Genomic DNA, 15,131 nt, shown 5'->3' on the forward strand with positions numbered 1-15,131 from the left:
TCCTTAAGCACTGCAGTGAGTCCTACGAGCTCTTTGTTGAAAGAAGCCCCATAGTTTGAGATGAATGGTATTAACTTCAACTTGGAAGGCTTTGTATGGCTTTCTGATCTCATGTTTCCTTGTCAGTGCCAGCAGCATAATGGATTGTATGAGGCTTCTTGTATCCTCTTGTCTGCAGCCCAGGCCCATTATCAAGTGGACAAATAACTACAGCTATGGACCAGCACAAGGTTCAATAATGCTACAGAGGAAGTGTACTTTTTCTATAATTAAATGTACATGTATAATTTTCAAATAAATGACGGATATAGGGTATATATAGAGCCAGGACCAAAGCAAGATAAATAATTGCCAAATGTGTGGGGTAACAAATTGGTAGACTTGATGGCAAACACATATATTCAAATGTTTATCTTTTGCTGGAGAAAAATACATTTTGAGAAGGCCTCTTCTTGTAAGAAAAATGTGTATATTTTAAACATGTTTTTTCAAAGCAGACAAACGCCTGTAATCAACATACACATGTAATATGAAAAGGTGTGTATCTGTCAAGGAAATCTAGTGCAAAATAACAAGGAAGGCTGAATATTTTGTTTTAGTAAACAAGTGTAATTAGGTTTATGAGTGATTTGATGGCCCCATGGGAAATTGTGTTGTTGGTTGAGGGAGGTGGGAGCCCTTCTCAAGCAACAGCCACAATCCATGTCAGGGTGAACCACAAAAGTCACTAAATTAACCTGTGCTTAACCCTCAGGCAGTCTGTGCACAAAGACAGTGGCACTGTGTACAGTATTTATGGAGCACACAAATAGTAATAAAGGGGAAACACAACAAAAGAAAAGTCTGAAACCAATTTAGTCGAATAGAGTTACATTTATTAAATAGAAAAGACACCAACACAACAAAAATCCAATTAGTAGAATCAGAGATATGCTATTTCAAAGATTTAGGATAAGTACAACGCATAAAAGTACAAAGTACTACTTATGGTCATCTGGTCATGCTAGACTGGTGGACAGACCGCAATTGAGCGCAGGCCAGATACAGGGAGCAGGTTAGTCCCGCTGATACAGTTACCTTCTAGAACTCCAGTGCAAAGAGTCCAGTTTGCAATGGAGAAGCCTGCTAGGATCAGGAAAAGTGTTGCGGATGATCGTTGCTTGAGCTGTGCGCTGGCGGTCACCGCAGGGTGTCATTGCTGTAGCGAGAAGTGTAGATCTCATGTTGCGGGTAGTCGCTGGTGGTCATTGTAACAGAGTAGGGTTCACTGAAGCTTCACACTGGTGCTCAACACAGGCAGCAAGATCTTGGCATGATTATTTGTGGTCTCAAATAGCCCAAAACTTCAGGATTTCTTCTTTTTTTAGTAGGTGCTCAGCTGATGCCACATCAAGGGACTAGGACCTCGCAGGGCCCTTCTGGGGATCAGGAACTTAGTTTAGCAGAGGCCACAAGGGCTCAAGAAGTTCCTGTTGCAGGTCTAGGCAGGTCCAATGCTGCAGGTCAGCTGGCAGTTGCAGAGAGGATTCTGGAGCTTGTTGTGTCCCTGAAGATCAGATCAGGAGGCCAGCTAACTATCCCCTGGAATCACTCAGGTAGCCTGGGATGAAGGGTGCAGGTTCAGTCTACCTTCTCAGTCAACAGGGCAGGCCTGGCAGTGGGCAGTTGCCTGGCTCCAGAGGGTCTGGAGTCACAAAAGACTAGTGTGAAGTTCTTTGTGAGGGAGCTGAGGCAGCTTGTTTAAAGAGCAATTGTGGTAGGTAACAACCTCACCCCTTCTATTAAGTCAGGCCCTCTATTGTGTGGCTTTCTGTGAGAAACACACACAGTCTAACTGACAACTACACTTGGTTGTGTTACACAGGAAACAGGCTGCAGGCACCAAATGCTTAGGACCAGATACTCCCACTTTCTAAATGTGGCATTTTAAGAATTATGTTTTAAATTCCAACGTTACCACTAGCGGGGATTTAAAAGTATAATCCCATAGACACCAAACATTATATTTCTACCTGCTCCAAAAAATAGTTATAATTGATTAAATGAAATAAGGCCTTGCAATAGTGAAAAACATGTAAAACCTAAAAGTGCATGTCAAATTATTACATACAAAGCACCTTGATCAATAGGCTGTTGAAGGCTCACCCTAGGGATGACTTATATGTATTGAAAGGAAGCTTTGGGCCTGGCTAAAGTTTTATTTTGCCAGGATGAAATGAACATTTAAAACTGCACACACAGGCTGCAATGGCAGGCGGAGGCATGTTTTAAAGGGCTACTTAAGTTGGTGGCACAATAGATGCTGCAGCTCCACTAGTAACATTTAATTTACACGCCCTGGGTACCTGTACTATCACTTTACTAGGGACTTAAAAGTAAATTAAATGTTACAATTGAGTGTAAGCTAATTTTTATATATTTAAAGGAGAGGTTAGCAATGGTGAAGTGCACAAAAGAAAATCAAACCGGTTTAATAGACAGGAGGGGTGAAGGTAAAACGTTTGGGGGTGACCCAGTAGAGAGGGTGCAGTCCAACAGACACTAATCAGCTGTAACTGATTTGATCATGCCCTCTGGTCAAGCACTCTGGTCTTTTATTGATGAGTGAAGTATATGGCTAGATTTTAGAAGACTTGCAAAAATGCATCTGTTCAGAAAATCCTTGCTCAGATCAGAAATTTGCAACTTCTGCATGACACTCTACAGCAAGGTTCATCAGACGGTCTCTAGGATGAGCCTCATGTCACAGTCGAAAGAAAGGTAGTAGTTTGCCATACTCTGTTAAGGGTATAGTTAAGGATGGCTTCAAAACACAACATTTATTTGGTCCAATGAAATAGAACTGACAATCATGTTTTGTTCAAAAAACAATGTTTTTATGTACTTGCTGAAAAATAGTCACCAATCTGAATGTGTTTTTACAGAAGCAATGTCCATGCTCTGTCATGTCATGTTTCTGTCATGTCATGTTTCTATACTGAAACCTTGTATGAAGGGCTTAAGGTGTGGCCTGCATGTTTGTTTTTTTGGGGGTTGTCATTGTTTTTCATTTTTCTGAGAAAAACAACGTTGAAGTTAACATTGCTAATTTTACATACTCAGGATACAATATTGAGGTCAATTGAGAATAATTAGTTACTGTGTTGTTTAAATGTCTGACTCTTACATACAGATAAGTGATATTGGTGAATTAAAGGGCGTATCAACCAACCCAACCCCCATGTTTGCTGATGACATGTGACATCGTGTCTCATGACAGCATCGTCAATGACATCATATAACGTTACCAATAACATATCATGTTTCTGGGCCAACAGACAATATAGTTTCATATTTTAACAGATGTATCTCATTAGCTGCATGTGAACACACCATGCCAATCCTCCCCTCTCACAAGCATTAACATAATTGGCCCTTACATCATCTGCTAACACACATGTTGCTTCCAAATTGTAAAACCTGATATAATCATTGATGTTGCTACTTTTTGACCCAATATCATAATTCCTTGGAGGGCGTAGTTGGTGTCACCACCCTGTATGGTAAAGAAAGATAACGGAGAGGCAGAATGTGAATTGTGTTGCAATGAGTAACCTATTGATAGAATATGACTAAAGACATACACTAATGAAGGTATCCACTTAATTCTGCAAAAGCAACATAGGATGAATAGTATTACCTATGAGTGCCATGTGAGATGACAATAGCATTTTTTATCTACTAGGTGTCACAAATCTCAAGTTTCAGCGACCAGAGGATTTTGATTACAAGTCTGGGCAGTGGGTAAGGATTGCCTGCCTCTCCCTGGGAACCAACGAGTACCACCCCTTCACGCTGACCTCTGCTCCCCATGAAGACACGCTGAGCCTGCACATTAGGGCTGCTGGGCCATGGACCACTCGCTTGAGAGAGCTCTATTCCCCTGAGAGTGTGGCTGAGTTAGAAGGTTATCCCAAGGTAAATGCAAGAATGCCTTATTCTCCTTCCTTAGCTATGTACATTAGTTCTATTCATTCATTCTTGATCCTACATTGTAGATTGGCCCTTTGTTTTTTCCCATTGAGTTATTCACGGCCCTCTTATTTAGTGTTTGCTGTATGTGGGCCACTTTTGGGCTTATCCTTGTTTTTACTCATGCTGATCATTTGTGGATACTGTCTTATTTTTGTCCCTCATTTATGTAAGCCATTTTTATTGTTGGCCCTTATTTATAACTATGTACTTATTTTTGAAGAATATAAACCACTATAAATAATACAATGTAAATACTGTAATATAAAGCAATGCGCTACCTTGCATTATCTTGGATTTACTAAACCACACAGAGCCACGTAAATTGGCATAGAAAATCGCACTTAAGAGCTTGTGTTGACCTTGCGTCACCTATCGCGGCCTGGAGTGCGCAAGGAACCAGAAGCCCTTTGTAAATCCGGCCCTAAGTATTAATAGATGAAAATATTCAGAATTGATAGAAAAAAAGTAATTTTTCATTAATGATTATTTCCTTAATAAAGATTTACCTGGATGGACCTTTTGGAGAGGGGCATCAAGAGTGGAACAAGTTTGAAGTTTCAGTTCTGGTGGGCGGAGGTATTGGAGTGACACCCTTTTCTTCCATTCTCAAAGATCTGGTCTTTAAGTCATCTGTCAACACCAAGATTTTATGTAAAAAGGTAAGAAGTGCTAATCATAGAACAATCTTGTGCAAGGAGGTGAGTGGTTTATAATGATGCAAAGTTGCAGTGTAAGAAGCTGAGAATGTGATAATAATGAAAATACCCGGTGAAGGAAACAAAAGAATGCTAATGATATAAAAATCATGAATTATAAAGACAGACTTATAGTGATACTAAGCTGTGCTGTGCAGAATTCACTGTTGTAATAAAGGAGGTGTTTTATAAGCATAAAAGCCCATAATCATAAGAAAAGGAATGCAATTGACTATTGTCTATAGCAAACAGTAGTGTTTTTACTATTACTCACATGGAAGATCGCAAAGAAGAAATACTACAGTCTGCCATTCTCTCTATGCAGTTAGTAGGAATTTTACTACGCAAACAACCAATTAGCTGTGCTATTCTCTCTTTGCAGTTTGTTGTAATTTTGCGACGCATACAACCCATTAGCTGTAGTCAAACAAGACTGCTAACACAAGTGACGAAACAGATTACAGGCATTTGGATGTAGTTTACTAGCTTAGTCTTTAAATCAAGCAATTGTTTTTCTTTCAACAAAAAGGAATCACTGACCCGCCATGTTTTAGCCTTACATCTACTATAAGGCAAAACATTTTCTTTAATCACTTACTGACATGTAGAGATCTGTCCTTTCTCACATGGCTTAAAACGAAATTTGGGCACGCGAACAACTTGCCTAATAGTAATTTTCAGATAGCCTACAGCTGGTACATAGTGTGCAACAAGACCTAGATCCAGGTTAGGGTTTCTAAAATTCTGTGCAATTCATCCACAATAGTGTTTACAAATCAGCTTAAGAGATAGCCAGAAAAAGCATGAAGTAATACGGCACCTATTATTACCATTACGGTAGTGTAATTTCCTGTGGGGTAAAACCCGGTATTAAAATGAAACATTTCATACTCTTAATGAGGAGTGTCATTCAAATCAGTGTTTGGATACCAATTAACACCAGTTGAGTACGTATTACGAGGGGTTTCTCCCAAGCAAATTTCACTAGTTCAGACCTGGCGAAATGTGAGGGGTTATTACCATATACGGTATTACTGTAACTCTCCACCCAAATGAGAATTATCTTAAAACACTTAATGAGCTTGTGTGTAAGGGGAACTATTTCTGTAGGTTGATCTTCCATTTCACTAGCAGCATGTAAGTCCTCATCATGTGACAATTAATCGTTTAGTTTGCTTGCCTTCAGGTTTACTTCATCTGGGTGACGCGTACACAGCGACAGTTCGAGTGGCTAGCAGACATCATTCGGGATTTGGAGGCCAATGACAAGAATGACCTGGTGTCTGTACACATTTACATCACCCAGCTGGCTGAGAAGTTTGACCTACGCACCACAATGCTGGTATGCTGATTTCTTTTTTACTAGGGCACCCATGAACAGAATTGAAAGATTTTCAGGAAGAAAGGGCAATGGAATCGTTAATGTTCTTACTGACTGTGAACATATATAAGCTCATAGCATCTTATATATTTCTAGTTCTGCTACTGCCTTTATGAATCATGACACCAACGGTAGTAAGGGCAGTGCAAGCTCAAACCCTAGAAGTCCCTAATTGACAGTCATGACTAGCTGATTGATTTACAAAGGAAGCCATAACAAACAACCAGTTATGCAGCGACAGTGGAACAAACACTTCATAGTTAAAAAGAAAAGTGTTGGTAGGTCATTTCTGCCTTTTTGTAGCACTACACTGTGTTTATACTTGAATGCTTCGAGTGCGTATGTTTAATGATTTATTAATTTACACTGTGACCACCTGGCACAAATTTAATTTGTGTCAGGGTGTTTGAACGTCTGATGTTATTGATGGATCCCAATGACCAGGTAAGTGCTCCATTTTCCTTGGGCCTTGGCAGATAGAGCCTCAAAACCAGATAAGCATGTAGACAGGATTCCCCACTGGCGTTGCTCAATAAGGAGCAGGGTTTAGGACACCAGACAAGCAAGCAAAACGGCCACCAGTCCTATTGCCTGACTTTTATTTAAACATTAATTCTTTGCAACAGGGCCGGCTTTAACACTGGTGGCGATCTGTGCGACAATGTTTGTTGGCGCCCCCCCCAATGACCACCTCTGCCATGGACTCCTTTACCAACTCCCTTTAACAGTGCCCGCAAGTCTCCAGAACCACTGTCTCTCAGATTCATTTAGTGTTACAGCACCACTCATACCAGTGTAAGGTGTCAGAGAACTTTACATCACACACACACACATTGCACAGAGACAATCATAGGTGTGTGTTAATCAGTGTATAGGAAATGTTACATCAGACAGGACTACAAGGTGTAGTGTAGGAGTAACAAGTCATCTATACTGGTAGGGTATACAGTTTGAGTCATTATTCTGGAATAGCACAAATTCAGAATTTAAATGTAACACCATTACTAGGCGTTCTCTTTAATAACAAGAATTGCTTTCTACCCAAATGAACCCTTTGGCAAGATTAGGATAATGAAAGCCTGGGCAAAAAAACATATAGCTCTAACATAATACTTAAAGTTTAAACACAGCTCTTTAATGACAGTTAATAGCTCAATGTTCTATATTAGGATTTTGACTTACAAACCACAAGTAACAAAAAGGTCTCTCTTACAGAAGCAGTAACCCACCGACCTATTTACATTACATGCACATTGTTATCTTCATGGTACAGATTCTTAGCAGCAGGCATTTTAACCCACTGCGCTACCTTACGATGAGTCAAAACTTCCACTAGAGAAACCTCCATCTCTTTCCATGAAGACGATTAATCAGTTATCTTGACATTTTAATTGATGCCTGAAAATTGCTGGAGGCCAAGAAGGCAGCAGGTGCTTTTAAATGGTTAATATACTTGCAAAAATGACGCCCCCACCCCAAGTCAGCGCCCAGTGCTATGGCACCAATCGCACCGCCCTAGTGCCGGCCCTGCTTTGCAATCAAGGCACACATTTTCCTTTTAAAGAGCTAAAGCCCTCATACCTACAACTTTTAGCTTCTTAATGTCTTGCACCCCTTAGTGTACTACTAACACTTGCAAAACTACTTTTGTAATGGGCACTATGCTATTTTACGTAATAGGGCACCTGGGCCATCATGTACAAAGATTTCATTTAAGGAATAATAAACGGCAACAAATAACAATTCACAATTTCCGATTCCTTAAATTGAATGAACAAAATTAATTTGTTAGAAAGCTATCAACATGTGGCACCGACTTCTATTGAATCCATTGCTATTTTGAGAACCGTTCTATGTATTAACAGATTGATTCTCAAAACACTGATTTATAGTGTGTTGCAATTCGACCATCTACATTATTATGCATGACGTAGGTCGTATATTGTGATTCACTACAATTGACTTCATTCACAGGCATGGTGCCAGCAGAATACCATGACTGTGAATTCTTTTAAATAAAGCAATCTTTTTAAAAATAATTGTAGCCAGTTAGTTTTTCTGAAAGGGTTCATTTAAAAAACGGAAAAAATGACATGAACTTGTTTTATAAACATACTGTGGCCTCATGCTGTCCTGCCTCTGCCACCGCAGCTCCGAGTCCGTGAAGCCTGCTGGGAGCCTACCACTCGAGCCGTCTGCAATCAGACAAATGCCCGTCTCATCTGCAGCAGCTCCATGCTGACACCAACCATTGAACACAAGAGACAGGGGTCTACCACCGCAAAACTGCACAAACTACTGCCTGGGGGTTCCATACATGCACGGACGCCAGTGGGCCAGGTTCGTGGCTGCCCCCTCACGCACCCACACAGCAGAGCCAAATCCTGAGGTCTCGCGGCGGGGAGGAGCCCCCACCGGGGATCACAGATGTCGGAGATTGTGGATTGGGCCTCCCACTGTGTGTAGTCCTGGAGCGCGCCATCCCTGCCTGTCTTTAACATGGCGGCCGTCGTGTGCTGAAGAGAAGCGCGCAATGCAGCGCCAGCAGGTTTTGGCATGCCACTGTAGAGCCCGGCGTGGTGCACAGAGTGGAACCAGCCACACAACATACAGGGAAGGCCAGTAAAGAGTGGTGGGACCGCCCTTCCCCTGTCGAGATATGCGTCCTCTATTTCGTCCCCAACGCTTAAGATGGCGGCGCACCACCTCCAGTTTGCGGCCTAATAGAGATTCACGGTGGGCTGAGCCTAAGCATCCTTGCAGCAATTTGGGAGCTCCGAGGGGGCCCTGATACCAGCCACGTGAATTAGCCATTGTGGGTAAAACACAGCAGTACCGGAGAGGGGTTAACCAGAGTTAAAAAGTACCTGCGCTCCTTTGTGACCCGGAGAGGTCTACAGCTGCAGTTGACCCTAAGACTGACCATATTTGGTGGGCGGTCCCTACACCTGAGACGGGGCCCCAAGCCCACATACGCACAGCATGTTGGAATTGGAGACGCTGGCCATGCATAGAGATGACTGGTTCCCTGAGCGTCCCTGCCGGCCTGGAAGCTTCCAACTCACTGGATCTCCTGGGCACCATCTAGTCGAACCACAGCCGCTGATGACTAGCACTTCTCCGCAGATCCAGGGCCCACAACGGCCCGCCGTGTTCACGAGGTCCCTCGTAAGCAGCGAGGGAAGGCCCGTAGGCCACCCAAAAAATCCCAGCCACCCAGGGCCTCCAACCTCTTCTCCCCAGCACCCAAGGGGACATTAAGGGACGATCCCAAAACCCCCAAGGCACCATGGCGATCTCCAGAGAGGAATTGCTGGCCACACTCAGGGAGTTCAAGCAGGAGCTGCGTGACAACATAAAATCGGACATTGGGGCCTCCCTTGACGCATTCAAGTCGGAAATGGGGGAGCGACTGGTGGCCCTATGGGTGGATGTGGACTCAGTCAGAGCCCGCACCCTCGACCTTGAAGCCAAACACCAAGACCTGGTAGAGCGCACGCGACCCCTGGAGACCCAGTCCGCAGATCTCTATCTCAGATTTAGCCGGTCTTTGAGCAAACTCTCCTGTGTCTCTCTACTGAACTTTTCTCCCTTCTCCTCTTCACCATACCCCCTATCCGCCGCCTCTCTCCTCTTTCCAGCTATTGACCTTTGCCCTCACCCGTACTTGCCCATAGTACCCACCCTGTCTATCCACTGGACTTTCTTCTGGTAACTTTCCCTCGTCAATTGAGACCTAGCAATCTGACTGATGCCCGATGGAGCTACCTGTTTAGCTATTGGGGTGATGGGCTGTGGATTCCCTCCTCGGATGTCACCTACCCAGTCAGTCTTTGGGTAGACTTCCTTTCGTCTCTCCTGCCGTCTTTTCCTTCATCCTCCCCTTCACACTCCCCCTTACCTCCCTCCGCTCTATTTGTCTCACCTTTCTTTCCTCTCCCAATTTGTTGCTTAATGTTTGTGTATTTGTTTTCATTCTCTGTAACATTGTGTAGCCTAATGTAAAGGGCTCTGATACCGACGGGTCTAGCCAGCACTACATATAACTCATAAATAACGTTCCTCTGAACTTCTGTTGGACCTTTGACGACGTCCCATGGGCGTCAAAACTGTTTGTACTCAACTCGACCGACGAGCAACCTTGGCTCATGCCTGGTGGAGCTGTCATATGCAGCTGAAGAGGAGTCTGGCCCTGGTTTCACCCCCTCGGCCGTCACCTACCCAGCCGGACCTCTGACATTGTTTTCCTCATTTTTCCCGTTGTGTATTCCCTCCCTCTCCCTCCTCCTCCCCTGTGGCTCTTTGATTTAAGTAACTATGCAACATGTAACTCGCTGTAACTCATGTAAAGCGCTCTGAAACCTCCTGGTCTAGTAACGCTATATAAAACTTTTCAAATAAATAAATAAATGGAACACTGCCTGCTCATAAATAAATGTTTTTCTGAACATTCACACAACGAAGGGGTCCGATGGGGTCCCCTTTTCATTTACAAAGGGCTTATCACCTCTTTGACGAGGCTGTAAAATATTAATTTTTGCAACCAGATTTCAGTCTCAAAACATTAATCCATAGCTTAAAGATTCGGTATCTAGAAGGAAGGCCCTTAACACGCACCTTCCAAATTCTTAATTTGTATTTCTTTCCAAGCCCATTTAACGATTTGATAATGATTTGGTAATATGTTACTGAATCGCCATTTGGTTTTGGAGGAAAAAAAAGCCATTTTGTGGTTGTCCTATTTCGAACCTTACAGACCATAAATTGGTTCTGCACACGAGTGCCTTGATATCAAATAGTGACTCTTTGTTAAGGCTTTTGGAGAGGTCTCAGACGAGGGCGCATGTATTCACATCATGTGTTTGCACTTTGTTTAGCCTTTACAAATTGAGGCAAATACATCCTCTCCTGAAATTTCTCATTCACAATGTAAATAAGGAATCTACCTGGACAGCTTCCTTGGCTATCCAGTACTGCAATGTAATCCATATCTGGCTAGAATCTGGTGTTACATTATGTAAGAAAATAGCGACAATTAAAAAAACTGAATTGAGTCACTCAGAAGTTGGAAATATGCCTTAGATCAAATGTGCCTGTTTATCATTTCAGTACATCTGCGAACGCCACTTCCAGAAAGTGTTGAACCAGAGTTTGTTTACCGGACTGCGTTCCATCACTCACTTCGGAAGACCTCCATTCGTTCAATTTTTCGACTCATTGCAAGAAGTTCATCCTGAGGTCAGTAAAGGCAAATTGCAAAGCAAGTGTATCTCATATACTGTCTACTTCTTTCTTCTGCATGCTTCATCTTCTTACACATCCTTATTGTTAACTGCATTGTCTTTAAATGAGTGTAGATTTAGGCTCTTTGTGGAGAGACTTATAGATCCACAAAAACACATAAATTGTTTTTAATCTCAGCTATAAGGATGGTCATATTACACACAATTACCTGCCTCCTTCATCTGCCCGATAAATCACCATTTGCATATACAAGATGCTAATTTAATTGATGTTGCATCTGCCACAGGTTTGCTCACTCTACACTGTATGAGATGCGCAACAGGAAAATGGTACCTCAGTAGCAGCTGCTGAACTTTGAAAGTAATGAGTCATAAATACCTACAACAAAATACAGAGTGAAAGTGAGCTCAACTTCTTCAAGGGTGGCCTTTAGTGGTTTTCTCGGCCTGCAACATTTCTGAAACAGATGGGACCAATGAACAAATTTGGTAGCACAATTTCTACATGAATTGCTAACAAGCCTCAATTCCCTAATCTGCACTCTTGAAATAATCCACTATTTTCGTAATGTACTAGAAAGCAAGGCTCGTGCAAAAAGTGTCTGAGACACTGGTGAAAAATGGAACATTTTCAGCGCCTTTTCAACTAAAAAATGTTTAAACAGTCAATAGTATAAGAAGTTCAGAAAATACAAATTAGCATGACCTATAAACTTTCATAGCTCATATATAGGAATACAATAGTGTAATTATGTAATAGAGTGGATTACAATCTGCTCCAAAGAAAGGTGAAATAAAGAAGGTTAAAAAAAGTTACACTAGGTCTGATTGATTTAAGAGAAAAATACATTCTGCCACAGACCTGTAATAAAGATAATTAAACAATAATAAGTTAATGCACATGACATCCAAGAAATGGCTTATATGTCAATTGGTGGATTTGGGACTAGCTCAGAGTAGCAATGGGCACATTGAGATGAATGCAGGTTAAAACAGTGATAGCCAATATGTAGATCCCTGATCTTCAAGACAGGATCAAACTCTGAGACATGCCTTCAGATCCACAAGACTCCTATGGAAGCTTATCTATATCTGTATATTCTATGGACCACTGTTGTGATTATTACCTCTCTTGCAATCTCTCTTTTCCGCTTTGCCTTTTTAAATGTATTATTTAAATGTCTTATTTTTATTCCTTCAGGTGCGAAAGATTGGGGTTTTTAGCTGTGGGCCACCGGGCATGACCAAGAACGTGGAAAAGGCTTGTCGCCAGCTGAACAAGAGGGATCAGGCTCACTTCATGCACCATTACGAGAACTTCTAAATATTGCACTTCAGATAGCACGGTTGTGTTTGCCATTTATATATTTTGTAGCATATAGATGTTCTACATTTCATCTCCAAGGATAGTCAACTTTTCACCCTTAAGCTGTAGGCTTCTGCTCCAATTGGAAGGCTGTGCCTAAAACCAATATTTTCATATACGTCATTATGCAGAGCCAGGGTGTTGTCAATCCTAGTAGCAGATTTTCCTGATCCCATGCCAGTAATTTATTCTTCAGACTAATCCCTCCGAAGTGGCACATCAGAATCGAAAAATCATGTCTTTGTTCTGAGATTGTGTTTCTTATTTAACCTAATAAAGTTTTGTACAAAGTTTCTATTGTGTGATTCTTACTTTGTTTTTTTTTGCTCCATGGGATGTAATTGTAGGCCCAATGTATACGTTCTTGTGCTAGCATACAAGAATAATTCAGTTATTTTCCATTGCTCTATACATTTCAGAAATATCCTTACTCATCTGGATTTAATTTGTTAGCTGGATGCCATCCACATTGTCTAAACCCCTACTTCATTTTCTCCCCTTCTCAACATAACCACAAGTATTCCGGTGCCTGTCCTGAGAATTTCTTCAATGTCTGACCTAGTTACAGTATCTGTGCTACCAGTGTCCCTTGCTTTCTGTGGCACCTCTTGGGGTTTCTTCATCAAACATCAGAATCAAATAACATCTCCATCATATTCAGCCAATTTCTGAGAGCTCACACCCTGAAAAACAACACTCCTACTCTACTCACTCACGTCACAATTCTTCATCTGATCCTGATTTCTAAAACACCCACTTTACCCACTGAAAATGGCAGTTGCAAAATCTCCCGTTCCAGGCACCCGAATATTATCACATGCACTCCTCAAATGCCCTTCCACTATTTACTCACATTATCAATGCCATAACGTCCCTGCAGCCCCCTACCACAAGCAAAGACCACTCCTATAAACGCACTTACAACGACAATTTGGGCAAATGTGGAAATGGAGGAAACCACAACTTCAGAACATCTTGACTCCTATAAACATGCTCTGAATATTTCAATGTCTATCCTCACAAATGCCAAACCATACTACTATATCTGGACACAATCTTCTTACTGCACTCCCGCCTTGAACATATTGCTCAACCCATAAAAACGTTTCAGTGCCCTAGTGCATTAGAATTAACTTTTCAACTTATCTCCTAATCCCACTTCCATCTTCCTTGATTCCACATAGCTTTCTCTCTATCTCCAACAAGTGCTCTGCACACATCTCTCAACAAACTAATACCATTATACCTTATATTAGGGTATTATACTATAAACTCTTACTCATCGCTGCCAAACCATCATGCTCACTATCTCACTGCAGTCCACAAATCATCAAACCACAAGCTTGCTGCTCTCACGTTTGACAACTTTCTTGAAATACTCAGTACTTAACACCTTACTCTAAATTTGCAAAACATAGTATGTGTATCAAACAAACCAAGGAAGACCCTTCAATACCTACCTAAGAGTGGCCTGTCTCTCTAACCCCTGTCTACTCATTCTTAAGAGCCAAACGTTTAATTGCCTCACTGCCTTCCTCATTACTCATAGCCTGATTGTTCCTATTACATTTGGGTTATTTGCCCTACACTCCACAGACAGGCACTGCTCTCTCCTATGTGTCTAGTTTCATAATTCTGCCCATCACAATTTTCACTCCTCCCTTTGTATACTTCTCGATTTCTTCACAACGCTTTATATTGCCAGTCAATCCCCTCTAGTGTCCTCCACCTATGTTTTTGTTAACATTGATGTGGGATTAAACACTTTACCCCTACCTTTATGATTGTTCTTTTTCAGTCTGTTGGTGTGTCACACTCTCCAGCACTCACCACTGAGAGTTGACAAGGCTGTATCTTGGGACCTCTCATCTTCTCCAATAGCCCTCGCATTCTCTAATTTCCTTCTTTTGCTATCCACCTAAGGACAAAGTTCTCAGGTTGCCTCACAGCATCCAACCACTTACACTTAATTTATGTAAAGTAGAAATAATGTCCTATCCTGTCAACAACTCTACCTTAACTTGTCAACTTTCTCTAGATTATTCTAACGTTTTCAACATCAGCCATAAACCTCAACTAATTCATGAAGTTAGAAACATTCATAATCAACACTTCCGCTGCAGCCAGATTTCATGAACGAAACATTTATAAAAACGGAACACACATTTTTTTTGACACAACCAACACACTAATGTCATTGTCATTTACAAACTGACTATTGTAATAGGGTTTTGGTGGGTCATCCCCATGCTCGTTTGCCTAAGGACAAGGTACATACATTTGTGACTAGGACCCTGTTCAAGTTGTCTAAACCCCAAGAACCTTGGCGGTAAACCTGGAATAGAGCTCTGTACTAACAAGCTTGAGTATGAAAGCCAGAAACTGCCCCCTAAACTTCCTTTTTTCTATCTCAAACCAATCTGTCAACTAAA

At 41.7% G+C, this 15,131-nt stretch overlaps 1 protein-coding gene across 1 annotated transcript in view; it reads left to right on the forward strand.

Moving 5' to 3' along the window:
• Positions 1-12,992, forward strand: part of LOC144826534 (dual oxidase 2-like) — a 193,696-nt gene extending 180,704 nt beyond the window's left edge. The window contains exons 30-34 of the mRNA XM_078684965.1: positions 3,725-3,957; positions 4,515-4,673; positions 5,896-6,051; positions 11,200-11,328; positions 12,535-12,992. Of these exons, the coding sequence (XP_078541091.1) occupies positions 3,725-3,957; positions 4,515-4,673; positions 5,896-6,051; positions 11,200-11,328; positions 12,535-12,657 (800 nt within the window). The 3' untranslated portion in view covers positions 12,658-12,992. The remainder of the gene's footprint in view (positions 1-3,724; positions 3,958-4,514; positions 4,674-5,895; positions 6,052-11,199; positions 11,329-12,534) is intronic.
• The last annotated feature ends 2,139 nt before the right edge of the window (positions 12,993-15,131 follow it).

Source organism: Lissotriton helveticus, chromosome 3_2 (assembly GCF_964261635.1).
Source record: "Lissotriton helveticus chromosome 3_2, aLisHel1.1, whole genome shotgun sequence".
Taxonomy (NCBI): domain Eukaryota; kingdom Metazoa; phylum Chordata; class Amphibia; order Caudata; family Salamandridae; genus Lissotriton; species Lissotriton helveticus.